The 26,321-nt window shown below is 42.5% G+C and overlaps 1 protein-coding gene across 2 annotated transcripts in view; it reads right to left on the bottom strand.

Annotated features, from left to right (window-relative positions):
- Positions 1 to 26,321, bottom strand: part of ADAMTS14 (ADAM metallopeptidase with thrombospondin type 1 motif 14) — a 278,768-nt gene that overhangs the window by 94,553 nt on the left and 157,894 nt on the right. For both annotated transcript variants that reach the window (XM_040362329.1, XM_040362330.1), the window contains 5 exons: positions 25,300 to 25,432; positions 21,483 to 21,596; positions 18,562 to 18,710; positions 6,020 to 6,195; positions 2,224 to 2,357 (listed from right to left, as the gene is read on the bottom strand). In XM_040362329.1, coding sequence (XP_040218263.1) covers positions 2,224 to 2,357; positions 6,020 to 6,195; positions 18,562 to 18,710; positions 21,483 to 21,596; positions 25,300 to 25,432 — 706 coding nt within the window. The remainder of the gene's footprint in view (positions 1 to 2,223; positions 2,358 to 6,019; positions 6,196 to 18,561; positions 18,711 to 21,482; positions 21,597 to 25,299; positions 25,433 to 26,321) is intronic.

The following is a 26,321-nucleotide window of genomic DNA, read 5'->3' as shown; positions in this document are numbered from 1 at the left end:
ATAAATGCTGCCAGAATTGCTGCAACGGTTTAAGGGGTGGGTGGGGGTCAGCCTGTCAGTGCTCAGACCAATACGCCGCACACTGCATCAAATTGGTCTGCATGGCTGTTGTCCCAGAAGGAAGCCTCTTCTAAAGAAGATGCACTGCAAACAGTTTAACAGACTAAGGACATGAATTACTAGAACCATGTTCTGTGGTCTGATGAGACCAAGATAAACTTATTTGGTTCAGATGGTGTCAAGCGTGTGTGGCGGCAACCAGATGAGAAGTACAAAGACAAGTGTGTCTTGCCTACAGTCAAGCATGGTGGTGGGAGTGTCATGTCTGGGGCTGCATGGGTGCTGCCGGCACTGGGGATCTACAGTTCATTGCGGGAACTACGAATGCCAACATGTATTGTGACATACTGAAGCAGAGCATGATCCCCTCCCTTGGGCCATAGGACAGTATTCCAACATGATAACGACCCCAAACAAACCTCCAAGACAACCACTGCCTTGCTGAAGAAGCTGAGGATAAAGGTGAGGGACTGGCCAAGCATGGCTACTGTGCATGCGCGGAGCGCACTGCGCTTTCTAACTCTCCCGGCGGCAGGGGGAGGGGCAAACTTCAGAGGGACGGTGCCACAGCGCTTTCTCCTGGAAGTGGAAAAGGGTACCTGTCAAAAACAGGTACCTGTTCCCCCCTTTCCGGAAAGGTGGCAGATGTGGCACCAGAGGGGGAGGAAACATATAAGTGGAGGTTCCACTTTTGGGTGGAACTCCGCTTTAACTTGTGAGCTGCTAATTCTGCTAGTCTTAATGGCCAGTTCTGGTCACACTGGCTACTGAGTGAATTGTTATGTAAATAGGCAAAGTGACCCGCGGGCTGGAGGGGTGATGTCATGATGTTCAGATTACTGGAATATATACCAGCTAAAGAGATTGGTTTCTTCTTATGACAATTATGCAAAGTTTAGATGTGTAGCTATTATTGATGCACCTCGAAAAAGCTATCTGCGGAGGTATGATTTTTAGAGACGGGGTATTTTCGTGACGGGGGTATAATTTTTGCAATAGCATATATGCATGCCCCATCTGGCTACCTTCAGTTGGGCAGAACAGTTGCTAAGTGATTAGCACTTCTGCCTAGAAGCACCAGGGTCGTTGGTTAGAATCCCAACCACGGCACTACCTGGCTGGAGTTTGCACGTTCTCCCTGTACCTGCATGGGTTTCCTCCTACACTCCAAAGACATGCTGGTAGTAGGTTAATTGGCTCCTGTCCAAATTTGTCCTACTATGTGTACGACGAGTTAGGGACCTTAGATCCTTGAGGGTAGGGACTGATGTGAATGACCCAGCCATGACACTACCTGCCTGTAGTTTGTAGGTTTTCCCTGTGCCTGCATGGGTTTCCTCGCACACTCTAAAGACATGCTGGTAGGTTAACTGGATCCTGTCTAAATTGGCCCTAGTGTGTGTATGAATGTGAGTTAGGGACCTTAGATTGTAAGCTCCTTGAGGGCAAGGACTAATGCGAATGTATAATGTATATGTAAAAGCACTGCGTAAATTGATAGCTCTATAGAAGTACCTGAAATTTTTTTTTTTACAATATATATATCAAAGTGCTGCGTAAAATTAATGGCGCTATATATAAATACCTATAATAAATACAAAATGTAATAAAAGTTTGCCCTGCAAACTACTGCACCACAATCACGTGCATTGCATGCATTTTCAGGGCGGCATTCTGCATTTGCTTGAATGGGTCACAATCGGTGGCGTTATTGCCTGCCAAACATGACAGGGAGTATATTTTTTCCCATGTCATATGTAAACCCCATTTGGCTGCATTTTCAGCTAAGGATGGTAGGCAGTTGGGAGCGTATTAAAAATGCAGCTCAACCACTTGTTTTTACTGCCTCTCCCCCAATCACAAGGTTAAGAGCATGTTTAGACATGCAGCCGGGGGCTGTTGAAAGCAGGCAGTTGAGCCACAGTTTTACTGCCCCCCGACCACCCACCTAAAAAACAGCATGCATGTGCTCAGGGCTGTACAGTACACATTTGACAGCCATGGCAAAAACTAAACTCTCTGTCACATTTGGCAGGCAGTATCATCGCTGAACATGACCCATTCAAGCATAGAGTTGCCATTTTTAGGATTAAAACAGGCAATGAGGACGCAACGTAATGCCTCCTCATCGTCTAACACCCTCTAAAAGATCTAAGCACTTACCACACATTCTCCTCTAGCACAGACACTGTATGGATCTTTATAGCTGCAGCGGGTACCATCATGAACCACCTGATTCATGAATACCACATCTCCTGTTTCCTTGGACTGGCATATGAGTTCACACTTCTGAGCATCTGCAATGAAAACAAGATTGCAGTAAAGTTTTGATGGTGGATATAACACTTCATTTTAAGATAACTGATCTGGCAATAATCTACCTACATCTCCTCCCTGGCCTTATTTTTAGTGGATACAAACTATCAATGCTGTCTATACATCCTACCTAAATAATTATGTTGTGCTATATCATGTGCTGAAGAATTTATTCCTTAAAGTGGATGTAAACCCTTCATACACCCAGTGAAGTGAACAGCCTCAGATGATACACAGAGATTAACCAAATCTCCCTACATAGGTTTTATATGTATATCTGCTGTCTTCACATTTATATACTGTTTAGATTAGTTGAGATCCTGTTAGGAGATTTTATCTTCCTGGATAACAAAGAGTGTGATGTCTGGGCATACAGCCAAGATAGCTAACATTGCTTATTGGAGGAAAGGCACAAACCCCCTCTCATCATAGGCAGAGACTCTCAGAGCTGTTTTGTAATAGGAGCTGCTCTCTGCTAATCTATTTTAGCAACCTCCTTTGACAAAAGATTCAGGTTGCTTTTGTCTAAAAAGTAAAAAAATCTCAGGAGTTTTCAGGCTGATAACAGAGGAACCGTTCAGAAGAGAGCTATAAGACTTAGCTCATTGAAAAGAGATAACAAAATACTGCAGATATATGTGCCCAGCGCAAATTTCATGAATCGGGTTTACATCCACTTTAAGGCTACATTCACATGCCTGCACAGGGGTAGCTCTTGGCGAGAATCAGTACATTCTTGCTGGGGGTACTAAACGCTGCATTAAAATACTTTGAGCAAACAGCAGTAGCTGTCAGCGGCTGCCAACTGACCCTGGTCAGAGACAGTGTTGTGGTAATTATCTCTCTATATGCGGGGTCGAGCTGTCTACTTAATGTATTCAGTACAACTAGTAATCAGAGTCCCTGATCGGCTCCGTCGTGTCTGCCTAATCATCTGTATGCAAGCCCCAGTGTGAGGGGGCGGAGATTTGTCATTGTAACAGTTTTGGAAATTACATATAAGCTGTGTGTTATAACATTAAACTCTGTCTTGTTCTAGCAGTAAGCCTGGACTCATGTGTGGCTTATTGGGCGATCCCAGGAATATTCCTCCTAGTGGAATATTGGGTGATGTTCTTATGGAAGAAGGGAATCTTTGACGGGGATATCATACCAATACCGTCACAAGTGTGCGTCCAGAATCTGAGATTCTGCGGTCACACACAAACGGGCCGCAGCTAGTTTGTAGGTGGCCATAGCACAGGGTGTTGATGTGTCCTGCTATCCACCCCTACCTGCCTGTGTGAATGTAACCTAACACAAACCACTTAACGCCGCCATTACCAGTATGAAAAAAATTACAAATTCCATAAATACAGTATATTCCATAGCTTGTAGGCGCTATAACGTTTGTGCAAACCAAACAATATACACTAATTGGGATACATATTGGCCTAAATTTATGAAGAAATTTGTTTTTTTTTTACATTTTTTTATTTGACATGTTTTATAGCAGAAAGTAAAAATTCTTATTATTTTTTTTTATTGTCAATGTTTTTTGTTTATAGCGCAAAAAATAAAAACCGCAGAGGTAATCAAATACCACCAAAAGACAGCTCTATTTGGAGGGAAAAAAATGACATACATTTTATTTGGGTACAGTGTCGCATGACCACGCAATTGTCAGTTAAAGTAACAAAGTGCCATATTGCAAAAAATGGCCCGGTCATTAAGGGGGGTAAATCTTCCAGAGCTGAAGTGGTTAAGAAGAAACTTTTTCAGAACATTTAATACCATTCATGATTACTCTGCACAGGATATACAGCAGAATTCTTTAAAAGTGACCCAAGAGTTTTCAATACCACAATATTAGGAGGACATGGTACAAATTGGCACAGGGGAAAGTGGGACCTGGCTCCTTAGTTCAGGTGATAGTAAAGTATTGGTTTATCGTAATAAAGGTGATGTTTTTATTTTTATTCATTTTGGATAGAGTAGAGTAGGGTTTTCATCTGTGTTCTACTGCAATTTCCCTGTATTCCTTTATTCCTATCCTGTAGACAGACTAGAAAGTTAGAGAAAAATTATCCAAAGTAAGCAAAATTCAGTCTTTTGCCGCGTAAACACAACCATTTTTCGGGTTCTAAAAAATTACGGTTTTTTTTATGTCATTAAAAACGATCGTGTGTGGGCTTCGGAGCATTTTTCGGGTTCTGAAAAATGGGCACATTTTTTTTTGAACATGCTCTATTTTTTAATGACGTTTTTAACGTTGTCGTTTTGAAGGTTGTAAAAAATGGTCGTGTGTGGGCTTTAACGACGTGAAAAATCTGCGCATGCTCAGAAGCAAGTTATGAGACGGGAGCGCTCGTTCTGGTAAAACTACCGTTCGTAATGGAGTAAGCACATTCATCACGTTGTAACAGACAGAAAAGAGCGAATCGTCTTTTACTAACACAAAATCAGCTAAAGCAGCCCAAAGGGTGGCGTCATCCGCATGGAACTTCCCCTTTATAGTGCCGTCGTACATGTTGTACGTCACCGCGCTTTGCTAGAGCATTTTCTTTTTTCACGATCGTGTGTAGGCAAGGCCGTTTTAATGATCGGGTTGAAAAAAACGTCGTTTTTTCAAGACCCTTAAAAACGTCATTTTTTAGAACCCGAAAAACAGTCGTGTGTATGCGGCATTAGACTGTTGTCACCAGAAGTAATTTTTGGAGATGGGATACAGCTTAAAGCGGATCTCCACTCTAAAGTGGAGTCCCGCTGATCGGCACCCTCCCCCCTCCGGTGTCACATTTGACACCTTTCAGGGGGAGGGGGGTGCAGATACCTGTCTACAGACAGGTATCTGCACCCACTTCCGGCCCTACGATATGGGCAAAAGACGGGTTTTTTCTCTGCTTCCCGTCCGTCCCCCGTTGTATGCTGGGAACACTCGGCTCCCAGCACACAGCGGGAGCCAATCGGCGGGCGCAGCGCGACTCGCGCATGCGCCGTAGGGAACCGGGCAGTGAAGCCGGAGCGCTTCACTTCCTGGTTCCCTCACCATGGATGGAGGGGGGAGCAGCAGGGTGACGAGCGATCGCTCGTCATCTGCTGCGATCGGCGCTGGACTCCAGGACAGGTAAGTGTCCTTATATTAAAAGTCAGCAGCTGCAGTATTTGTAGCTGCTGGCTTTTAATATATTTTTTTAGTGGCACATCCGCTTTAAGACTGAACTGAAGGTCCAACGAATGTGAGGTTGCTCGCTTGCATATTCTTCCCATGCTCTTCCATGTCAATGTCTGTTTTGATGCGGGTCGACGTCACTCCTGCATATGTGCCGGAGTGCAGTTATCCTGGCACACTGGTACTGTGCTAGAATGAAATCTGAGCTGCACATGCCCAGCTCAGTGCACATTCCACAAAGGAATGCGAACATGAGATCTTGCATGTCTCAGTGTTTTATTGTATTTGGGAAGTTTTAGGGTGGTGCGTGTTAAGGTCAGGTGAAAGGACAAGGATAAGTGTTAGTTGGGGGAAAATGGATGATTACATTTAAATTCACATTTAGGTTTTAACTAATGTTTACCAAGACTCTGTTACATGTGAGCACTACACAATGTTTAGGATTGTACTAATTAGATATCGCTGTTACAACAGAACTTGAAGCGCTCTCACCATCATGATGCTCATAGGGAAGCCAAGCGTGCTTGGTATTCTGGTAAGTATAGTATGAGTTACGTTGTGAACATTGCTGAGCACGGAAATCTTCAAATGGTCCTCTGCATTCTTCATTGTTACACATCTGATATTCATAGGTGGGACCAGGACAATCTCGACCACCATAAGCAGGACTGCAGAACATAAAATAACAAATAAATTATGCTGGACAAACAAAGCAGGCTGTTGATTCCTCTGTCCCATATACAAAGGCTACAACTGGAAACATGTACAAATATTGGGGTTGATTTACTTAAACTGTAGAGTGCAGAAACCGGTGCAGCTCTCCAAAGAAACATAGCTGCCAGGTTTTTCTTTGTCAAAGCTAGCTTAATTGAACAAGCTGAAGTTAGAAGCTGATTAACCACTTCAGCCCCGGACCATTTGGCTGCCAAATGACCGGGCCACTTTTTTCGATCCGGCACTGCATCGCTTTAACTGACAATTGAGCAGTCGTGCGACGTGGCTCCCAAACAAAATTGACGTCCTTTTTTTTACCACAAATAGAGCTTTCTTTTGGTGGTATTTGATCACCTTAGCGGTTTTTTTTTGCACTATAAACAAAAATAGAGCGTCAATTTTGAAAAAAAAAAACAATATTGTGTACTTTTTGCTATAATAAATATGCCCAATTGTTTTTTAAAAAAAGGCAATTTTTTCTCAGTTTAGGCTGATACATATTCTTCTACATATTTTTGGTAAAAGAAAATCGCAATAAGCATATAGTGATTGGTTTGCGCAAAAGTTATAGCATCTACATAATAGGGGGTAGTTTTATGGCATTTTTATTATACTTTTTTTTTACTTGTTATGGCGGCGATCTGCGAATTTTATCATGACTGTGACATTATGGCGGACACATCGGACACTTTTGACACTACAGTATTTTGGGACCATTCACATTTATACAGCGAACAGTGCTAAAAAAATGCACTGATTACTGTATAAATGTGACTGGCAGTGAAGGAGTTAACCAGTATGGGGCGATGAAGGGGTCAAGTGTGTCCTAGGGAGTGGTTCTAACTGTTAAGGGCGTGGCTTACTGTGACATGTCACTGATCGCTGCTCCCGATGAGAGGGAGCAGACGATCAGGGCTGTGTCACTAGGCAGAACAGGGAGATGCCTTGTTTGCAGAGGCATCACCTGTCCTGCTGTTCTGTGACTCGATCGCGGGACACTGGTGGACATCGAGTCCGCGGGTCCTGCGGGCACGGTCACAGAGACTGCGGCGCGGGCGGCTTCAATGCAACGTATATATAGGTTGCTTTGCCTGCTCATGTCATTCTGCTAATGTAAATGTGCATGAGGCATTCGGCAAGCGGTTAAAATACCATGCACCAGATTTTTCACTCTACAGTTTTAGTAAATCAACCCCACTGTATGTTACACCTGTTGTTAGCAATGTTTTCAACAAGCATTTAGGACTTCCATCCAGAAATTGATATGTACAATAAAGCAGAATATTTATTTTTCCACATGTCAAAAGCACTATTTCTCACAGCTTAGTGCCTATGGAATCAGTTTATTCAAGTTAGTTTCTAGGAAATTTTCCAACTATGGATATTTACCTTTCCTGTTTAAAAATATGCACCTTCAGAGCCCATTTACAAAAGGGCAACATGGGATCCGACTTGAAGTCGCCCCAAGTCGCGCTGTTGAGAAAAGCAATTGAAGTGAATGGAGCCGTGTTAATGTACACTACTGAAGTTGCTCCGACTTCAGAAAAGGTTCCTGTACTACTTCAATCCGACTTCTAGGCAACTTGTAGGCAACTTGTACCCATTAATTTCAATGGAAGTCGCCTCAGAAGTCGGATCACTGTCTTAACAGAAGCAACAATACAGGAAGAGAACAAACATTTCTCAGGCAAACCCCTCCCTTCCACAGAGCCGATTCTTGTTTGATTGGCCACTGGAAAGCCTCCTGTCCTGGAGGCAACTTGAAGTTGCCTTGTAAGTTGCCTCATGTTGCGCTGTGATTCATACTCAAGTCGTATCCAAGTTGCCTCCAAAAGTCACGCTGGAAGTCATGTTGCCCCTCTGTGAATGGGCTTTTACTGTCTGGCCCCAGATAGAGTACTGAAGAGTTAGAAACTCTGTCAGCCCTGTTCATTGTTGTACAACCCCTGCATTGGTAATCAGCTGTCTTGATACTTTCACGTGCATCAATAAAAATGATTGTACCAGAAAATGTGTTCAGCTGGCGCTGAAATCTATGTCATTGTGCTCCCACAGAGTTTCCCTGTGGTAGATTTACCAAAACTGGAGCACTCAGAATCTGGTGCAGCTGTGTATCATAGCCAATTAGCTTCTAACTTCAGCTTGTTCAATTAAAACAGTAGTAAACAACATTTTTTTTTAACCTTGTAGGGCAATGGTATAAAGTGCTAGTATGCTTCTCATACTAGCACATTATGAAATACTTACCTTAGAATGAACCCCTCCAGCGGCACGCTGTCACAGTTGAAGGTGCTTCCATCTTCACCCTGTCTACTATCCGGTTTTGTGTCCTTTGGCTGTGCCGCAATAACATCACTCCCGCTAATGCGTGCGGGAGTCACGTACCATGGCATTGAGCTTTGAAGGGACGGCAAGGGTATGCCGTCCCTTCAGAGTGTATGAGCTGGTGACATCACTGGTTGCATGCAGTGTGATTATCTTCCAAATCGTGAAGGTTTAGGAGATTTTCACTGTACCTACAGGTAAGCCTTATTATAGAGCTGCACCAGGTTTTGCACCCTCCAGTTTTTAGTAATCAACCACCACTGCGTCTCTCCGCTACTGCGATTCACCGACTCTATTTGTCCTGTTGATGACCACCAACATTTTGAATTATCACCAGAACAGAAATAGAGGGTAGAACTTTTAGGCCTCGTACACACGGCCGAACATGTCTGCTGAAACTGGTCCGCTGACCAGTTTCAGCAGACATGTTTGGTCGTGTGTACGGCCGACCGGACAGGTTTCCAGCGGACATTTGTCCAGCCGACCGTTTTCCGGCGGACAAATGTTTCTTAGCATGCTAAGAAACATGTCCGCTGGAAGCCTGTCCGTCGGACATGTTCGGTCGTCTGTACAGACTCACCGTACATGTCCGATCGGCCGCCATCCCTCACATGCGTCGAAGTGATTCGACGCATGCGTGGAAGCTTTGAACTTCCAGGGCCGCGCACGTCGCCGCGTCATCGTGACGGCGCGGCCACATCACCGTGGATCGTGTACGCGCGGATTTCTGTCTGATGGTGTGTACAACTATCAGACAGAAATCTCCGAGGGGACATGTCTGCTGAAAACGGTCCGGCGGACCGTTTTCAGCGGACTGTCCCCTCGTCTGTACGAGGCCTTAATGGTTCCATTTTTTCTGGTGAGAACGGTCAACTGATTTTTCTCACTTAAATTTCCTGTTGTGTTTAGGAGACAGGAAGTGAAGAGGAATCTACGCAATGGGACACAGATGGCAGAAAACAAATTCCCTATCCAAAAATGTAAAAGGTTTTGACTTATGATTTTAAAGATTTATTTCTGACTAAGTATGTGTTATTACAGAACTGAAATGAAAAATCAGCAGAGGACCTGCCTATTTCCAAATTATTACATTTAAAAAAAATACTTTTTAAATAGTTTCCTACTGTATATGACCACATAAATCACCTCTTTGGAATTAAATGGAATGACAATTTCCTTGTTGATGTCTCTACTGTAATATTTTATGATAGCGCATATATAGTGACAGCAATAAAAAATTTGAATACTATTTGCAGATCTCAGTGAATTATATTTTGCCCATCATCACTTGCTCCATTCACATAAAATGTTTGATTTAAAGGTCTCTTATGTTTTAGGCACCTCTGAAAACACATTTTGTCAAGGCTCAATTGTCTTAAACTATAAACCGCTAAGTCTTGTGATGACGTACAGCAGTAATAAATGAGAGGGGTAACGAGAAAAAGAAGAAAAAACATCTGAGAAAGTAGAAGCAGTTGAAACAGCAAATGATGGCTTTGAGCTATATTAACATTTGCCTTCAATAAATCCAAACTTCTGAAAATTTATTGTTTTGCTATATCCCTTGTGCCAAGTCTGTGTTTATGTTATCTGAAAAAAAAAAAAGAAAGAAAACGGTGGGGAAAGAACAAAAAGAGCATACAGATGTGACTATATAGAGAAGAAAGAACCACCAGAAGCATAACATATGTTTACATTTTGGGGAACTGGAATTTGAAGGGATAAGGGGCACAAGTAAGAAGTCTAATCTATTCAAACTTCTGCATTTAAACTTATTAGACATTGCTTAGTAGAAGCTAATCGTTATGTCCTATAGTCACTAAATTCTATTGTAGGTCTAAACGTGTTTTGCCCTTGGCAGCTTAAAGAACGTATCTTGAAAAATTGCTACAGTACCATGCTTGACTATACCTGCAGAAAATGCCCACGGTATGACTCAAGACAAATGGTATGTGTAAAATAAATACGCAGGACCATACTCCCTGATGAACATATAAACACGCCAATGGCAAATACCACTTTTTTTAAGCAATACATAATTTTGTGGTCTGTTACTGCTAAAACTCTGGTGTGATGTAACACTTTAAAAATAAATAGAACCGCGTGACAGAATGGTTAAAAATGTTGACTTGTGATTTTGTCTGACAATGGGAGCTTTTAAAACTCCAGGATAAGTATGGATTATATAAGAGCCTTGGCTATACAGAAAATATATTTTACGTACGTTTGCACACAGCGTTTGTTGACACACACTAAAGGAAAGTCAAACTGAGAATGAACAGGCTGCAAAATATCTGGTCATCACTTTAACTCACAAACTATTGGCTGACCTCTGTGTGACTTACTTCTTTCAAAATAAAATGCTGTATAATTTTGTAGCCCCCCTCTTTCTCTCACTATGACTGTATATGTTATCATTGTTGGATTCAAAACTGGTTTAAAATCAAGCAAGTGAACAGCAGATGTGAACATCTGTGTTACTTGTGATAAAAAGACACTATTGAATCAATCACCAAATTCCATTGGGAAGATTAACCTGTTATCTTCTTAAAAAAAAACTATTTGTTCTACAAATCTGTATCAATCTTAAAGGGTAACCCTAAGCTGCATGACTACACGGACTAAACAAAAAAGTTATTGAACTGAAAATGCCCTTTGAAGGCCACATATATTCTGGTGAACTTCTAAATATCCCAAGTATGTTATATAAGATCACAGTACAAGGTTTAAATTGAATGTGATAAGACAATACCATGATAAATAGAATGACATAAAATTGAAATCTGTTGTTCCATGAAATTTTAAATATGTAAGACTTTTATAGCTTGCATTCGGTGGGCTACTGTAGAGTTCAACTAAGCATAACATAACACCAAACTAATTGTTAGATGCTATAAAACATTGTCCCATGTCCCATAAGTATTACTTATTCCTTAAAATGTTTTTTTTTTTACACTTAGTAGCATTTTGTTTATTCTTAGTACTTAGTAATTTTTCCAAATTAGGGTATATAACAGGACATAATGTTACTGCTCTTGCAAAAAGTATTTGTGGTAAATGATTATATTACCATGGTGCCTGTTGAGTTATTTGGTTATTTACAAATTGCCATGGTAAATGATGATGTTACCTTGGAATTTAATTGTAAAGCTTTCGTACATTTTTTAAAGTGACTACAATATTGTACTTCTTGTACAATGTGCACACTTACAGATACGGACTTGTCTCTGACTGTCTCCCCGACCTCTTGGTTCTCACTTCTTCCTAGTAGGCTGTTCCCTGAAGTCTGCACTCTCCCTGCTGGACTCTTCTTCCTCCTCGCTGTCCTGGGACGAGTGCCCCCTCTGCGCCTCCTGTCTGTCTGCCATGTCAGTGAGAAGACAATCCGCGGGGCTGCGCTGGAAACTACACTTCCCAGTGTGCAGCGCTGTACACGGAGCCCTCCATAGAGATGACTGGGGGAGGCGGCTTGTGTAGCTTGTCTGAGCGGAGAGGACATGCTCCCCGCTGGAGCAGAGTGGACCTGCCCAAGCCAAGTTGACCTGGCCCCGGCCCGAGCCAAGCAGATCCGCTCCTCGTCCGAGCCGGAATACTCGCCCTCAATTAATATTCACTCGCCAAATGCGAGCAGGCGAGTGAAAATTTTGAGGGCTGGATTAGAGGAACTGAATTTATTCTCTCTTAAGAAGAGGAGACTAAGGGGGGATATGATTAACATGTTTACATACATAAGGGGTCCATATAGTGAACTTGGTCTAAGTTATTTACTTCATCACAGAGGACAAGGGGTCAATGGGGCACTCTTCACATCTAAAAGAAAAGAGATTTTATCTCCAAATATGGAAAGGTTTCTTCACAGTAAGAGCTTTGAAAATGCGGAATAGACTCCCTCAAGAGCTGGTCCTGGCCAATAGTAGTTGGCTGGATTAGGACTGGATTTTTTCTTAAATGTACATAATATAACTGGGTACTAACATTTTTGGGTAAAGTTGATCCAATTGCCTCTTGGGGAATCAGGAAGGAATTTTTTCCCCTGCTGTAGCAAATTGGATCATGCTTTGCTGGTGTCTTTTGCCTTCCCCTGGATGAACTGTGGGTATAGGATTGGGTATATGGGATTTTATGATTTTTTTTCTCTTTTATTGGTTGAACCAGATGGATGCGTTTTTAACCTGACTTACTATGTAACTTTGTAGCTGATGGTTACTTAAATCCTTGATGCAATACATCAATGCCAAACCTCCTTGACTAACAAGATAGACACTGTAGATTGGACTTCTCAGTACTTATGCAGGATGTTTGCAAAATCCAAAAATTGGTCCAAGGGGTTGAACAGAGAATCGGTGAAGTTGTGGATGTGGAACTCCCTTAAACAACATGCTCTGAGTAAGGGTTATGGGTCATACTGCTCTATTAGGAAAACTGGGGCATCACCTCCAAAACGGCTTGCATGACTTTGGCTTTCTCCCGATGGGAAGGTGGTAAGCCCAAAAAATGTATGGAAACATGCCTTAAACAATCAGTGGGAACTTAAAATTAGTTTTTCGCTATTCAAAGTGCACATTGTGTACCCTTTTCTGCTGTGCACCCCCACCTGTCGACACGATACTTTGCTCCCTCTGGATAAACCTAAATTGCAATAATACCCTTACAGATTTGATACCCTGCCCATCATGTTTACATTTTGAAGTCCAGGACCTATCCTGGGTGCAGGATTGAGTCTCCAAGGTCTCAGTGATACCTGCTCCATTTCTGAGGGTGGTGCACCCCAAGCAGTTTATTTCCCACTTATTGTTTTTCGATATATAATGATACATACTACTCCTAAGGTTGGGCGGAAGAGCAGATCTCTCAAACTTTGTTTTTAATGAATACATGGATTGTCCACCTGTAATGTGATTTGACTGATTACTAATGACACCTCCCACACCCCTGATGCAGGAGATATTCATTCTCAGAAACACGTCTGGTGGAAGAAGCTATATCACATCATTGTTATCTCTCATAATTGGTGCATCTATAGCTGTCCATACCATGTATACACTCTTCTTTTGCTTTTTTATCCAATTATGTATTACTGAAAATCCTTTTATAATTTATATTTTCATATGTTTTATGATCAAAGTGCCTTAAAAGTCCCAATATTAGGGCAATTGTTATCCTTTACATCTGTATAACAGGGATGAACACAGTGGGCCAGATTCTCGCAGGAGCGCGTAACTTTGTGCGGGCATAACGTATCTGATTTACGTTACGCCTCCGCAACTTAGACGGGCAAGTGCAGTATTCTCAAAGCACTTGCTCCGTAAGTTGCGGCGGCGTAGCGTAAATCGACCGGCGTAAGCCCGCCTAATTCAAATGTGGGACAGGGGGGCGTGTTTTGTGTTAATGTTCTGTGACCTGACGTGATTGATGTTTTTCACGAACGGCGCATGCGCTGTCCGTGGAAATCTCCCAGTGTGCATTGCTCCTAATACGCCGCAAGGACGTATTGGTTTTGACGTGAATGTAAATTACGTCCAGCCCCATTCACGGACGAGTTACGCAAACAACGTAAAATTTTCAAATTTCGTCATGGGAACGACGGCCATACTTAACATTGGTACGCCGCACTTACGCCACCATATAGCAGGGGTAACTTTATGCCGGGAAAAGCCTAAAGTAAACGGCGTAACTGTACTGCGTCGGCCGGCGTATGTTCGTGAATTCGCGTATCTAGCTGATTTACATATTTTGACGTGTAAATCAGCGTACACGCCCCTAGCGGCCAGCGGAAATATGCAGTTACGATCCGACGGCGTAAGAGACTTACTCAGTTGGTGCAAAAATACAATTGATTTATTAAATTACTACAAAATATCAATAAAAATCAGTCTGCTATATTGGGCAACGTGGCAGGGCAAATGTTAGGAATGGTATGCTTCCGCGTTGGCGGTATAGCTAAAATGGACTAACGAACATAAAGACAACTGACAAACATGTAACATAAACCCAGACAATCCGGATACTGTAGTGTTACCTCTGTGGTGGTTCACCTGGGGTGACACCCTGTGGTTTGCTCACCGCAACTAGTTATATATATATTTTTTATCGGTTCAATTTGATCTTATTGATCGGGGTCTCCACCCCAGGTGAACCACCACAGAGGTAACACTACAGTATCCGGATTGTCTGGGTTTATGTTACATGTTTGTCAGTTGTCTTTATGTTCGTTAGTCCATTTTAGCTATACCGCCAACGCGGAAGCATACCATTCCTAACATTTGCCCTGCCACGTTGCCCAATATAGCAGACTGATTTTTATTGATATTTTGTAGTAATTTAATAAATCAATTGTATTTTTGCACCAACTGAGTATAGCCCATCATTTGCCAATAGTAACCTCTTTCCTGGGGTCAGCCCTTTTCTTCAGGCTCTCACCCAGGTTCATTTTGTATTTGCTTAAGTAGTTTGGTTACGGCAAATACCCCCTCATTTGGGGGAGCGTCTCCTTAGGATAGCAACTACCTCATATCAATTGGCTGCCATATGGGACACTGTTCCTTTTTTCCTTTCCCGTAAGAGACTTACGCCTGTCGGATCTAAGGGAAATCTATGCGTAACTGATTCTAAGAATCAGGCGCATAGATACGACGGCGCAACTCAGAGATACGACGGCGTATCTGGAGATACGCCGTCGTATCTCTTCTGAGAATCTGGCCCAATGTCTCCCCGCAGGGATGTAGTCCCCATGGAGGGGGCGAGCACGCTGACTAACCCCCAGCCAGAACGGCTAGGATGATGGGGGCAAGCTCACTGAGGGGAAACAGGAAGTGAGAAATTTTAAAAATTGAAAAATTAAACATTTGTAAGGGAAATCAAAGGAAAAGGTAAGTGAACCAACAATGCACTAGCTTAAAGGAACCTATTTAGAAAATAAAAAACAAACCTTTACAACCCCTTTAACCATCGGTATTTATTTTGTACCCATGAATTAGGCCTTTGATCTAGAGCTCGCCATCCAGAACACTCCTGGTGAAGCTACTCGATTTCAATAAAACAAAACTATCCTCCACACAGCACATTGTAGGTTGCCTACAGTACAATGGGAATAATATTGATTTGTTTCCTGATTTTTCTGCTAGCATTTAAATATAAATGAGGTGCCGGGGACACAGACTCCGCTTCGGTGGGTGGACGAGTTTGTCTACCTGGGAATTAGGGTGGCGAGGGACCTACGGTCCTTCCAACGCCTCAACCTTTTGCCTGTGATTCAGCGTCTTAAAGATCACTGCTCCCGCTGGGCTGACCTTCCTCTTAATCTCCTAGGACGTATAAATATTCTGAAAATGATCTACCTTCCCAAATTAACATATATTTTTAGGAATTGCCCGGTGTGGGTGCCCACGACTTTTTTTTAGAGAGGGGGATAGTTGCGTCGGCTCCTTCCTGTGGCGGGATTCTTCCCCCCGACTGGCTAGGGCGGCCCTCCGACTCCCTGTGAGTTGTGGGGGTCTTGCCCTTCCAGACTTGTTGACTTACTACTGGGCAGCTATGTTGGTCACGGTCCGGTGGTGGTTTCAGCAGTCTAGGGCCAATGCGGCTGTCTGTTTGGAGGCGGCCATAGTGGGCTCCCTCACTGAGCTTACCAACCTTGTGTACTGTGGTCCCTCGGCGTCCCCTCTGTTGCCGACTTCGACTGTAGTGACCCTTTGAGACGGTTTCTAAGTCCCTAACGGCGGTCCCCCTTTACCCCCCTGTGGGGCAACCCTGCCCTCGCTCACTTCAGAACCATACCGGATCCGCAGCTTTGGGCCCGATTTGGCATTAAGTTGCTACGCAATGTATACTGCGGCGGGGCTCTTCTCTCTGGCGGACAAGTTTGGCCTCCCTCCCTGGATGGCGTTCAGGTATCAGCAGCTCCGTCACGCAGCCAGGGCACAGTTCCCGTCCCCCCCTACCCTGAAAGCGGATCCCATAGAGGACCTGTTAGCACAGGAGACTCTGGCTAAGCCTTTGTCTGAGCTGTATTTTGCTCTCCAGAGGAGGGATTCACCAAAGATGGAAGCCTTGTGGGAGAGATGGAGGGAGGATCTACCCGAGTTGGATAGGGAAACCTGGGAGGAGTGTTTTGAGGCCAGTTCTAAAGTAGTTATCTTCTCTAGGGACAAGCTGATCCAAACAAAATTTCTGCATAGTGTGTACTTTACGCCTCAGAGGCTGCACAGAATTTATCCGCTCCGTTCTACGAACTGCCCTCGCTGTCAATCTCCTAAGAGCCCCTTTTTACACATGTTCTGGACCTGCCCGAAGCTGGCGAGGTTCTGGGCTGCGGTGGGTGAGACTATTAATTTCCGCCTTCAACTGGAACTACCCTTGTCGGCGGAATTGGCCCTATTGGGTGTACAGGATGATGAGCTGCGGCCTACATATACCAAGACGTTGATTTCTTTGCTGTTCTTCTATGCAAAAAAAGAGATTCTGTTAAATGGGTCTCCCCCTTGCCCCCCACTGTGGGCTCCTGGGAAAATGCGGTTAACGCAGTACTTCCATTGTATAAATTGACGTACATGAGTAGAGGGTGTCCTATGAAGTATGAGAAGGTGTGGCGGCCTTGGACTGATCCCTCATATGTTGCTAACCCCGGAGTTGTACACGGATGAGCTATCCCTGGCCCCTCCTCCTCCTCCCCCCTCTCCCCCCCTCCCTGCTTTAGGGCGTTCGCTCTTGTGCCTGTGGTGTTGTTTATTGAGAAGTTGCCTGCTGTCTTATTTGCTTAGTATGACCTCCTTCTCTCAAAAAGTGTGCCTTATTATTTATTATCCTTTTTTTTTTTAAGTCGTATTGTGTCTTGTCAACCCGTGTGTTTTCTTTGTTTTTCCCTCGATATGTAATCAATGTATTGTTCTGCTCTTACCCAGAATGATTTGTCATGTACCATTTTTGTGTTTTTCCAATAAAGACCAACCTTGTTGTTAAAAAATATAAATGAGGTAGAAAAGTGTACACAAGACTGGTATTAAAATGGTACAGAACATGGGTTACTTAAATAGGCTTACGTATACTGATAAGAGAAAACCTTGTCCGATAAGTACACACCTCCACATACTGCTATATACAGAAACAGTACAATATGTTCACAGAACATCCCAGCATTTCAGTACACAGTCGCTTGATTTTATCTTGCTGAGACTTTATACGAAAACAGATCCTCCAGTTTACTGGAAACAGAAGTAGTACAAACCTAATGCCGCGTACACACGATAATTTTTCGGCATAAAAAAAACTACGTTTTTAAAAAATGTCATTTAAAATGATTGTGTGTGGGCTTCACATAATTTTTCGGGTTCTGAAAAACGACAAAAAAAAAATTCGAACATGCTGCATTTTTTAACGACGTTTTAAACTATGTCGTTTTTTCGTGTTGTAAAAATGATCGTGTGTGGGCTAAAACGACGTTAAAAACCCACGCATGCTCAGAAGTAAGTTATGAGACGGGAGCGCTCGTTCTGGTAAAACTACCATTCGTAATGGTTTAAGCACATTCATCACCCTGTAACAGACAGAAAAGCGCGAATCGTCTTTTACTAACACGGAATCAGCTAAAGCAGCCCCAAGGGTGGCGTCATCCGCATAGAACTTCCCCTTTAGAGTGCCGTTGTACGTGTTGTACGTCGCCACGCTTTGCTAGAGCATTTTTAAAAACGATCGTGTGTGGGCAACGTCGTTTTAATGATGAAGTTGGAAAAACGTAGTTTTTTCTACATGCCGAAAAACATCGTTTTTTTTTCATGACGAAAAATGATCGTGTGTATGCGGCATAAGAGTATTATGTAGCAGGAGATAGAAATTATTGAACCTAAATACAAAATAGACACATGTAGTCTATGCATCCAAATAATAATGCACTTTGCTCACTGCAATTTTAAACAAATCTTAAAATCTTGTTTATGCCTGTGACTTACATTGCCACAGCAGTAAGACATTACTGTATTGTTGAGTTATATTATACTTACGGTGGATTATTACACTGCCTGCTACGGGAGCGCACTCCACCTCCACAGGTTCGGGAACAAGAACCAAACCGTGACCATGAGCCCCACCCGCCATCTTGACTATATGACTGTTCTGGTGTCTTCCAAATGCAGTGTCCTTTAAAGCACCACTGAAGATAATAAACAAATGCAACAATATCAGCAAGACATAAATATAATGTGTCAATGGGTTAAAAAAATTTATAAAAAAAAAATAGAATCACCTAGTTTAATACATCTAAAATGAATGTACTAGATAGCTAGACATTGGATCATTATGGAGACATGTTGCTTATGCTTCCTGATCACACAGATATGTGCTAAAATAGAAAAAGGAAACAGAGCTCACTAGATACAGGTAATAGACTGAAATTATAAAAATGCACTTACAATGAATAAACTTCAGAATCAGGACATATCACCAGGACAGACCAAGTCACAACAACAGATGCTGGAATACTCATAGCTGCCAGAAATAGGAGAGGATGCAAACCAAATACATACTAAACTACGGTAAGCGTAGTTGAGATACTTCACCACTTAGGCTCCATTTCCTGTCCCCCTTCTGCACCATCTTGGAAAGTCTTTGTATTTCCCAATCTTTTAGTTCCCCCCGTATCCACCAAAGAGCATCCACCTTGGCTTGAATCCTCTCCTATTGCCATCATCTTAGCAAGGGTACTCCAGCATCTGTTGGCATGACCTGGCATACCTCTAGAAGGTTTGTCCTGGTGATATATCCTGATCAAGTAATTTCATTTGTAAGTGCATTTTTACAGGTGAGAAAAGTTTTATATCTGTAGTATTCCTGCGCTGTTTTCTGTTTCTTTTTTTTTTTTGCATGTGAACTTGGCCTTTATTACATGTATAGAGCTTAAAATAAGTGGACCCAATTAATTGAGACACCATTGGCTGCTTGAAACCAAGAGTTTGTCACCAACTAGGTCAAGGGGAGGGGAGAAAGGGTATTTTTGGAGGGACTATTCACGGCACTAGTTAACTAGTGCCGTGAATAGTCCCTCCCAAAATCCCCTTTCTCCCCTCCCCTTGACCTAGTTGGTGACAAACTCTTGGTTTCAAGCAGCCAATGGTGTCTCAATTAATTGGGTCCACTTATTTCATATATCAATTGGGACGAAGGCACATGCCTACTTCTTATATTCTTAGTATAAAAGAGACTATACTCATCCTTTTTTCAATGTATAGAGCTTGCAAGGATGATCAGATTTTCTTTAGTAACAGTGAATTGCAGTCCATTAAGATGATCCACACAACCGACATTGCTCTAAAATCTTTCTTTTATTCAGGAAACCACAGTGTACAATGGGTAGTAGCATTGAACTTTTTGTTTTCACTACTGAAGTTCAGTACATTTAAAATATAGATACATGCTATGGATTGCAAGCTATAGAGGGATTGCTCATTCTGCCTTTCTGAAAATTTACAGCAGCAATGCAGTGGAGGAAATCAGCAAACAAAAACAAAGAGGGGAACATCTAAAATTAACTTTTTTAGGGTCAAATCCAGTGGCAAACCAAGTGCCACAGAATCTATAAATTCCCAGGTTGCAAGTGGTCAGATGGATACACTGAATCAGAGCGCAGGAGATGTACAGTACAGACCAAAAGTTTGGACACACCTTCTCATTCAAAGAGTTTTCTTTATTTTCATGACTATGGAAATTGTAGATTCACACTGAAGGCATCAAAACTATGAATGAACACATGTGGAATTTTACATAACAAAAAAGTGTGAAACAACTGGAAATATATTTCATATTCTAGGTTCTTCAAAGTAGCCACCTTTTGCAGCAGACACATCTCTAGAACTGTTAAGAGGAGACTGTGTGAATCAGGCCTTCATGGTAGAATATCTGCTAGGAAACCACTGCTAAAGAAAGGCAACAAGCAGAAGAGACTTGTTTGGGCTAAAGAACACAAGGAATGGACATTAGACCAGTGGAAATCTGTGGTTTGGTCTGATGAGTCCAAACTTGAGATCTTTGGTTCCAACCCCCGTGTCTTTGTGCGACACAGAAAAGGTGAACGGATGGACTCTACATGCCTGGTTCCCACCGTGAAGCATGGAGGAGGAGGTGTGATGGTGTGGGGGTGCTTTGCTGGTGACACTGTTGGGGATTTATTCAAAATTGAAGGTATACTGAACCAGCATGGCTACCACAGCATCTTGCAGCGGCATGCTATTCCATCCGGTTTGCGTTTAGTTGGACCATCATTTATTTTTCAACAGGACAATGACCCCAAACACACCTCCAGGCTGTGTAAGGGCTATTTGACCAAGAAGGAGAGTGATGGGGTGCTGCGCCAGGTGACTACCTCTTGAAGCTCATCAAGAGAATGCCAAGAGTGTGCCAAGCAGTAATCAAAGCAAAAGGTGGCTACTTTGAAGAACCTAGAATATGAAATATATTTTCAGTTGTTTCACACTTTTTTGTTATGTAGAATTCCACATGTGTTAATTCATAGTTTTGATGCCTTCAGTGTGAATCTACAATTTTCATAGTCATGAAAATAAAGAAAACTCTTTGAATGAGAAGGTGTGTCCAAACTTTTGGTCTGTACTGTATGTTCAAACACCATTTCACCCCCAGGTCTAAATGATAAGGGACCCAAAGTGCTTGCCAGGGAATCTTGGTCGTTTGATGTTAACCACTCTCCTGTCTTTGAGTTTTTGTCCAATCCCTCTGACATAAGAAGGTTGCTAAGACCTTACTATAGTACGTTTTATTTAATTCAATGTATTGCTAAATTTAAGAATAGGGTGTACAAATTATTTGAATGATATTCAAAGCCTAAAAAACATTTTGCAATAAACTTTAGTGAGCTAGGATAACCATTGTCTGCAACATAAATTGGTTAATCTTCTAATAAGAAATTCGGTACCTTGCCAGGAGAACATTCAGTTCCATCAAGAGGGGGGCCTTTCTTCGTTTTGCAGAAATAAGGATTGTCTGGGTGGCTACACCACAGCTGCTTGCAAGGGTCGAAAGTCCTAAACTGAGAACAAACACTTGATTATACATGAGCAGCTTTCATTACATTTAATCAGTAAAACATTCAGCATTGAAATGAACATAGGAAGGAGCCAAGTAAAAAAACAAAACCAAAACAAACATATTTGACTGTATCATGGATGGAAAATAAAAATCACTTCATAATAAATTAAGGAAAACACTAACACCCAGGCGGTGAGGATAACTGTGTGCAGAAAAACAAACTAATATCCTATTCCTTAGCTCACAGCACTTAATAAAAATGACAACTACTCTACCTCTAATACATTGCATGTTAAAGGGTTTGTAAAGGAATTTTTTTTTTATCTTAATAGCTTTCTTTACCTTAATGCAGTGCTGTTTTCATGTCCTCATTGTTCATTTTTGCTCCCAAGTTGCTGTAATTCTTCTCTGATCTCCACACTTCCTGGTTGTCTGTTTCCTGATAACCACAGTGCTGGGATCTTTCTCTCTGTGGTCACTAACTTCAAGGAGGTGTGATTACTGTGTGTCTAAAACCCCACAGCACCTCCCCTTTGGATCAGTTTCGTTTTCCAAACCATTACTGCTCTGTGGCTCTGTATGCTCTGTACAGCAGAGAGGCAGGAAACAACATGCAAAAACGAAACTAGAAACTACAGGTACATTATATGATTGATTTTTATCTATTTTTAATCGTTTTTAAAAGGAATCAGTTAACTGTTATGTCTCTATACCCTGTGAACAGTCATTTCAGCATAACATTTTTTTTTTATTTACAACTCCTTTAAACTACAGTATATCAATGTTGGGTATGAGGCACACCCTCTTTGCTGTGTGCTCTTACTTTATAATCAGTTATTATTAACAGGATATAAAGGAAGAACTTCCTGTAGTACAGGCAATGCATCTGGTAGAGGTAGAAATTAAAGTTCAGCAATAATTCTTCTTAAATCAGAGTCTTACAACCAGTGTACAGTAAACTTAAAGTGGTTGTAAACCCTACAGAGCACTTTTACCTACAGGTAAGCCTATAATAAGGCTTACCTGTAGGTACTGGAAATATCTCCTAAACCGTGAATATTTATCATATGCGCTTGCGCCGACATTATCAATGCATGCGCACTATAGAAAGGGCATGTGCGGGAGTGACGTCACGTGACTCCGGGCAGTCACAGAGCCAAAATTTGTGGGGGATACTTCCCCCAGCGGGGACAATGTGGACATTGCAGGCTTTGTTTGCAGGTAAGTGGCACATAATGGGTACTAGCCCATTATGCGTTTACTTTGCAGGGGTTTACTTCCTCCTTAAAGCTGGCTATAGACACCAGATGGCATTTATACGATCAGGATCCAACCCCCCTCAGGCATTTGTGCTGGCCATATACATCCTGAAACGCAAATGGTTGTTCTGTACTTTTGACTGTAGAGCAAGATAGGAGAAACACCCTGAGGATGCCTCTGCTTCCAGCTTTTCGAAAAAAATATTAAAGTGATTGTAAACCTTCTTTATACAAATAAATAAATAAGCATGGCATACAAACCACCCAGATAGCAGGAAAATGTGCTGCATTTTTGAAAAATGACTTGCTAAGCTATTGCTAGACTTGACAGGCTTCACAAGTTTGTTGCACAATTGCAGCAAGTCTACATTGCATGACTCCAGATAAACTTTCTTTGCAAACATCCTGTAAGTCTGCTGCAAGTCCTGGTTCAGTTATGTTGTACAATATTCATCCCACCACAGGGGTCACTGAATATTCATGCTGAATTTTCAGGCTGAATATTCATGCTGTAGACTTGTAGAGCTCTTGCTGTAGACTGACCACTGCAACTGTGCTGGTAGCTGTTATAGTCGCTAGCTGTAATCACTACCTTCTCCGCCCCCCACGGGGAGAACACAATGGAACAACACCCACAGTTGCAGGTGTAGCACTACCCCCGGAGGAGCTGCTGGTTGTTTTGGGTGGCACATTTACCTTGTGGCTCTCCGAATTCCTAGGGGTGAATGGTGCATATAGCAATAGTAAAAGAATGTCCGCTACAAGTGTCTTTTCTGTGCTCTTTATTACCCAGCCGGGTAAAAATAATGAACTGGTGATGAAAGAGTTTGCAAGAAGAAGAAGGAGAACAGTAGATTCAGGCGTAGCATTTGGAACAGTCCTGCTCCCATATGTAACACTTTCCACACCACTCCTGCCTGAGTGGGCTTAGCGTACCCGGACAGCCGGAGTATCACTCAAACCTTTGTAGGATAAAGTCTCTGCCACAGACCCTCCTTAGAATGAACTTGAAATTGAGGAAAAGTCTCTGCCACAGACCCTCCTAAATGAACGTCATGGAGACACCTCTGCCACAGGCCCTCTCTGATTGTAGTTATGGAGGCAATCCTCCTTAGGTGAATTACGCATGGATCCCCTTCTTAATGTCGCCCAGTTACCGACTGACAGGTGATCAATCCTTCAGTGTCCGGCTACCTTGATCCCCGGGGGTTTGTCAAAATTGGACCGCCAGCCTCTCATTGGCGCTCCTCAGATGGACTCCCCACCGAACAGCTATACCGCTTGGGATCCTCAAAGGTGGGAACCCAGTCGATCACTGGGTCCCCGTCGCTGCTCAAATGTTCCGGACCAGCATGGTCCCTGGACCAGGAACACCACGTGGCACGCACGCCCCGGCCAGGTAGAAATTTGCTCTGTCTATGGCTAGCCTAAAGGCTCCATTCACACAGGTGCACAGGGGTAAAAAAAAGTAGACAAAGTGCCGCTTGGGTGCATACCTATTGCCACATCTTTGCATTGCCTGTCAAACTCTCCCATGTAAGTGATCAGAGCAATGCTACAAACGAGAGCTGGACACTTGGCTCACAGTTTTTCTGCGTTCCAGCAATGCTAAATTGCCATAGGAGACAGTAGTATTGCCTCCTGAATGCCTGAAAAACTCCTTTCACTGCCTTCTGAAAGGGGAAACACTGCAGACCACTTATCAGAACTGCGGTGAACACTAGCACTAGTGTTAAAGGAGCCTAAAGCATGTACAGTAGCAGTAGTGTACAACATTTGCAAAGCATTCAGTAAGCTTTGTTGAAGCTATTAAAGGTTTCAATTAAACTGCGTAAAGCGTGTTAAAAGCTTCACAAATGCTTGCAAAATGTTTGTGTGAACTGTAAATATGTACAGTTTGGAAAAAAGAAGGGATAGGGGAGACATGATTGAAACCTTAAAATACATTAAGGGGGTGACTAAGGTTCAAGAGGGCAGTTTTTTCAATATGAAACCAAAATCAAGAACACGTGGACATGACCTCAAACTAACTAGAAGGAAGTTCCAACCAAATTTTATAAAGTATAATTTTACTGAAAGGATAGTTGATGCTTGGAATAAACTTCTAGTAGAGGTAGTGAGACAGTCAACAGTAAATGACTTCAAACATGCTTGAGACAAACATAGATCTATACTCAGACAAACAAGCCTTACTGTCAAGGACAAATGGAAAAACAAAAACATAAATAAATAAATAAAACATTTAAAAAATTGGATTTATGCATCACAGAACAGAAGATGGCATCAGGCTTTCCATTTTTTTCTCACATTTATTTGGCCTTGAACTGCCACAAAGTATACATTTTCAACTAAATTTTACACTGCAGTTTGACAGAATAAATGTTTATGTCAAATTAAAGCAATAATTTCAGTGGTGTCTATAAATGTCACTCCAGCAATACTTACAGCAGTGCACATCTTGTAGCCGACTCCAAAATCAAATCTGCATTGTTCATCCATGGAGTAGTTGATTCCTGGAAGCTCTGGTAATTTTGGCCATTTGTGCTCAAAGGGGTCATCCAGAAGGCAATCATAGGAACTAAATAATTAGATCAAAGAAGGGCAATTATTCATGTTCATTGCTAAATAATCATTTTGAAATACTTAATTTAATAATCTGAAGAAGAAATGGGGTGACTCTTTAACACAGATGCTCAAAAGTACGTTTTATTCATACTGTAACAGGCAGGGCTGTTTTACACATATGGACTGCTTCACGTGCACGTTACTGCAATACAAGTTACATGAGGCCCCGTACACACGCCCGAGAAACTCGACGAGCAAAACACATCGTTTGCTCGTCGAGTTCCTTGTGAAGCCGCCGAGGATCTCGGCGAGCCAAGTTTGCCCGTTGACTAACGAGGAAATAGAGAACATGTTCTCTATTTGGCCCAACGAGATCCTCGTCGGTTTCCTCGGCCGAAAGTGTACACACGGCCGGGTTTCTCGGCAGAATACAGCTCCGATCGAGTTTCTGGCTGAATTCTGCCGAGAAACTTGGTCGTGTGTACGGGGGCCTGACACATTGCATTGCCATTTTTGAATGGCAACCCAATACACTGAGGCATGTTTGATATTTGGGATGTTTTTATGTGTCAGAGCACATTGATTTCAGTTGGCTGTGTTATTTAAAGCGGAGGTTCACCCTTTAAAACATTTTTTGACATTACACAAAGTCGCGCCATCCTACCGACACAATGCCGATGTTTTTTTTTTTGTCAGCACATACCTCTTAATCCTGATTTTCACCTCACGGCGATCCCGCGGGAGTGGGCGTTCCCAAGCACTGCCTGTGATTGACAGGCTTCCGAACGGCGCATACTGCGCGTCTCAGGTTGCCGGAAAAACCTGAACGTCGGTGCGGCTCTATACGGCGCCTGCGCACCGACGTTTGGGTTCTGTCGGCAACCTGTGACGCGCAGTATGCG

This window comes from Rana temporaria, chromosome 8 (assembly GCF_905171775.1).
Source record: "Rana temporaria chromosome 8, aRanTem1.1, whole genome shotgun sequence".
Taxonomy (NCBI): domain Eukaryota; kingdom Metazoa; phylum Chordata; class Amphibia; order Anura; family Ranidae; genus Rana; species Rana temporaria.
This window is presented reverse-complemented; position numbering and strand designations above follow the sequence as displayed.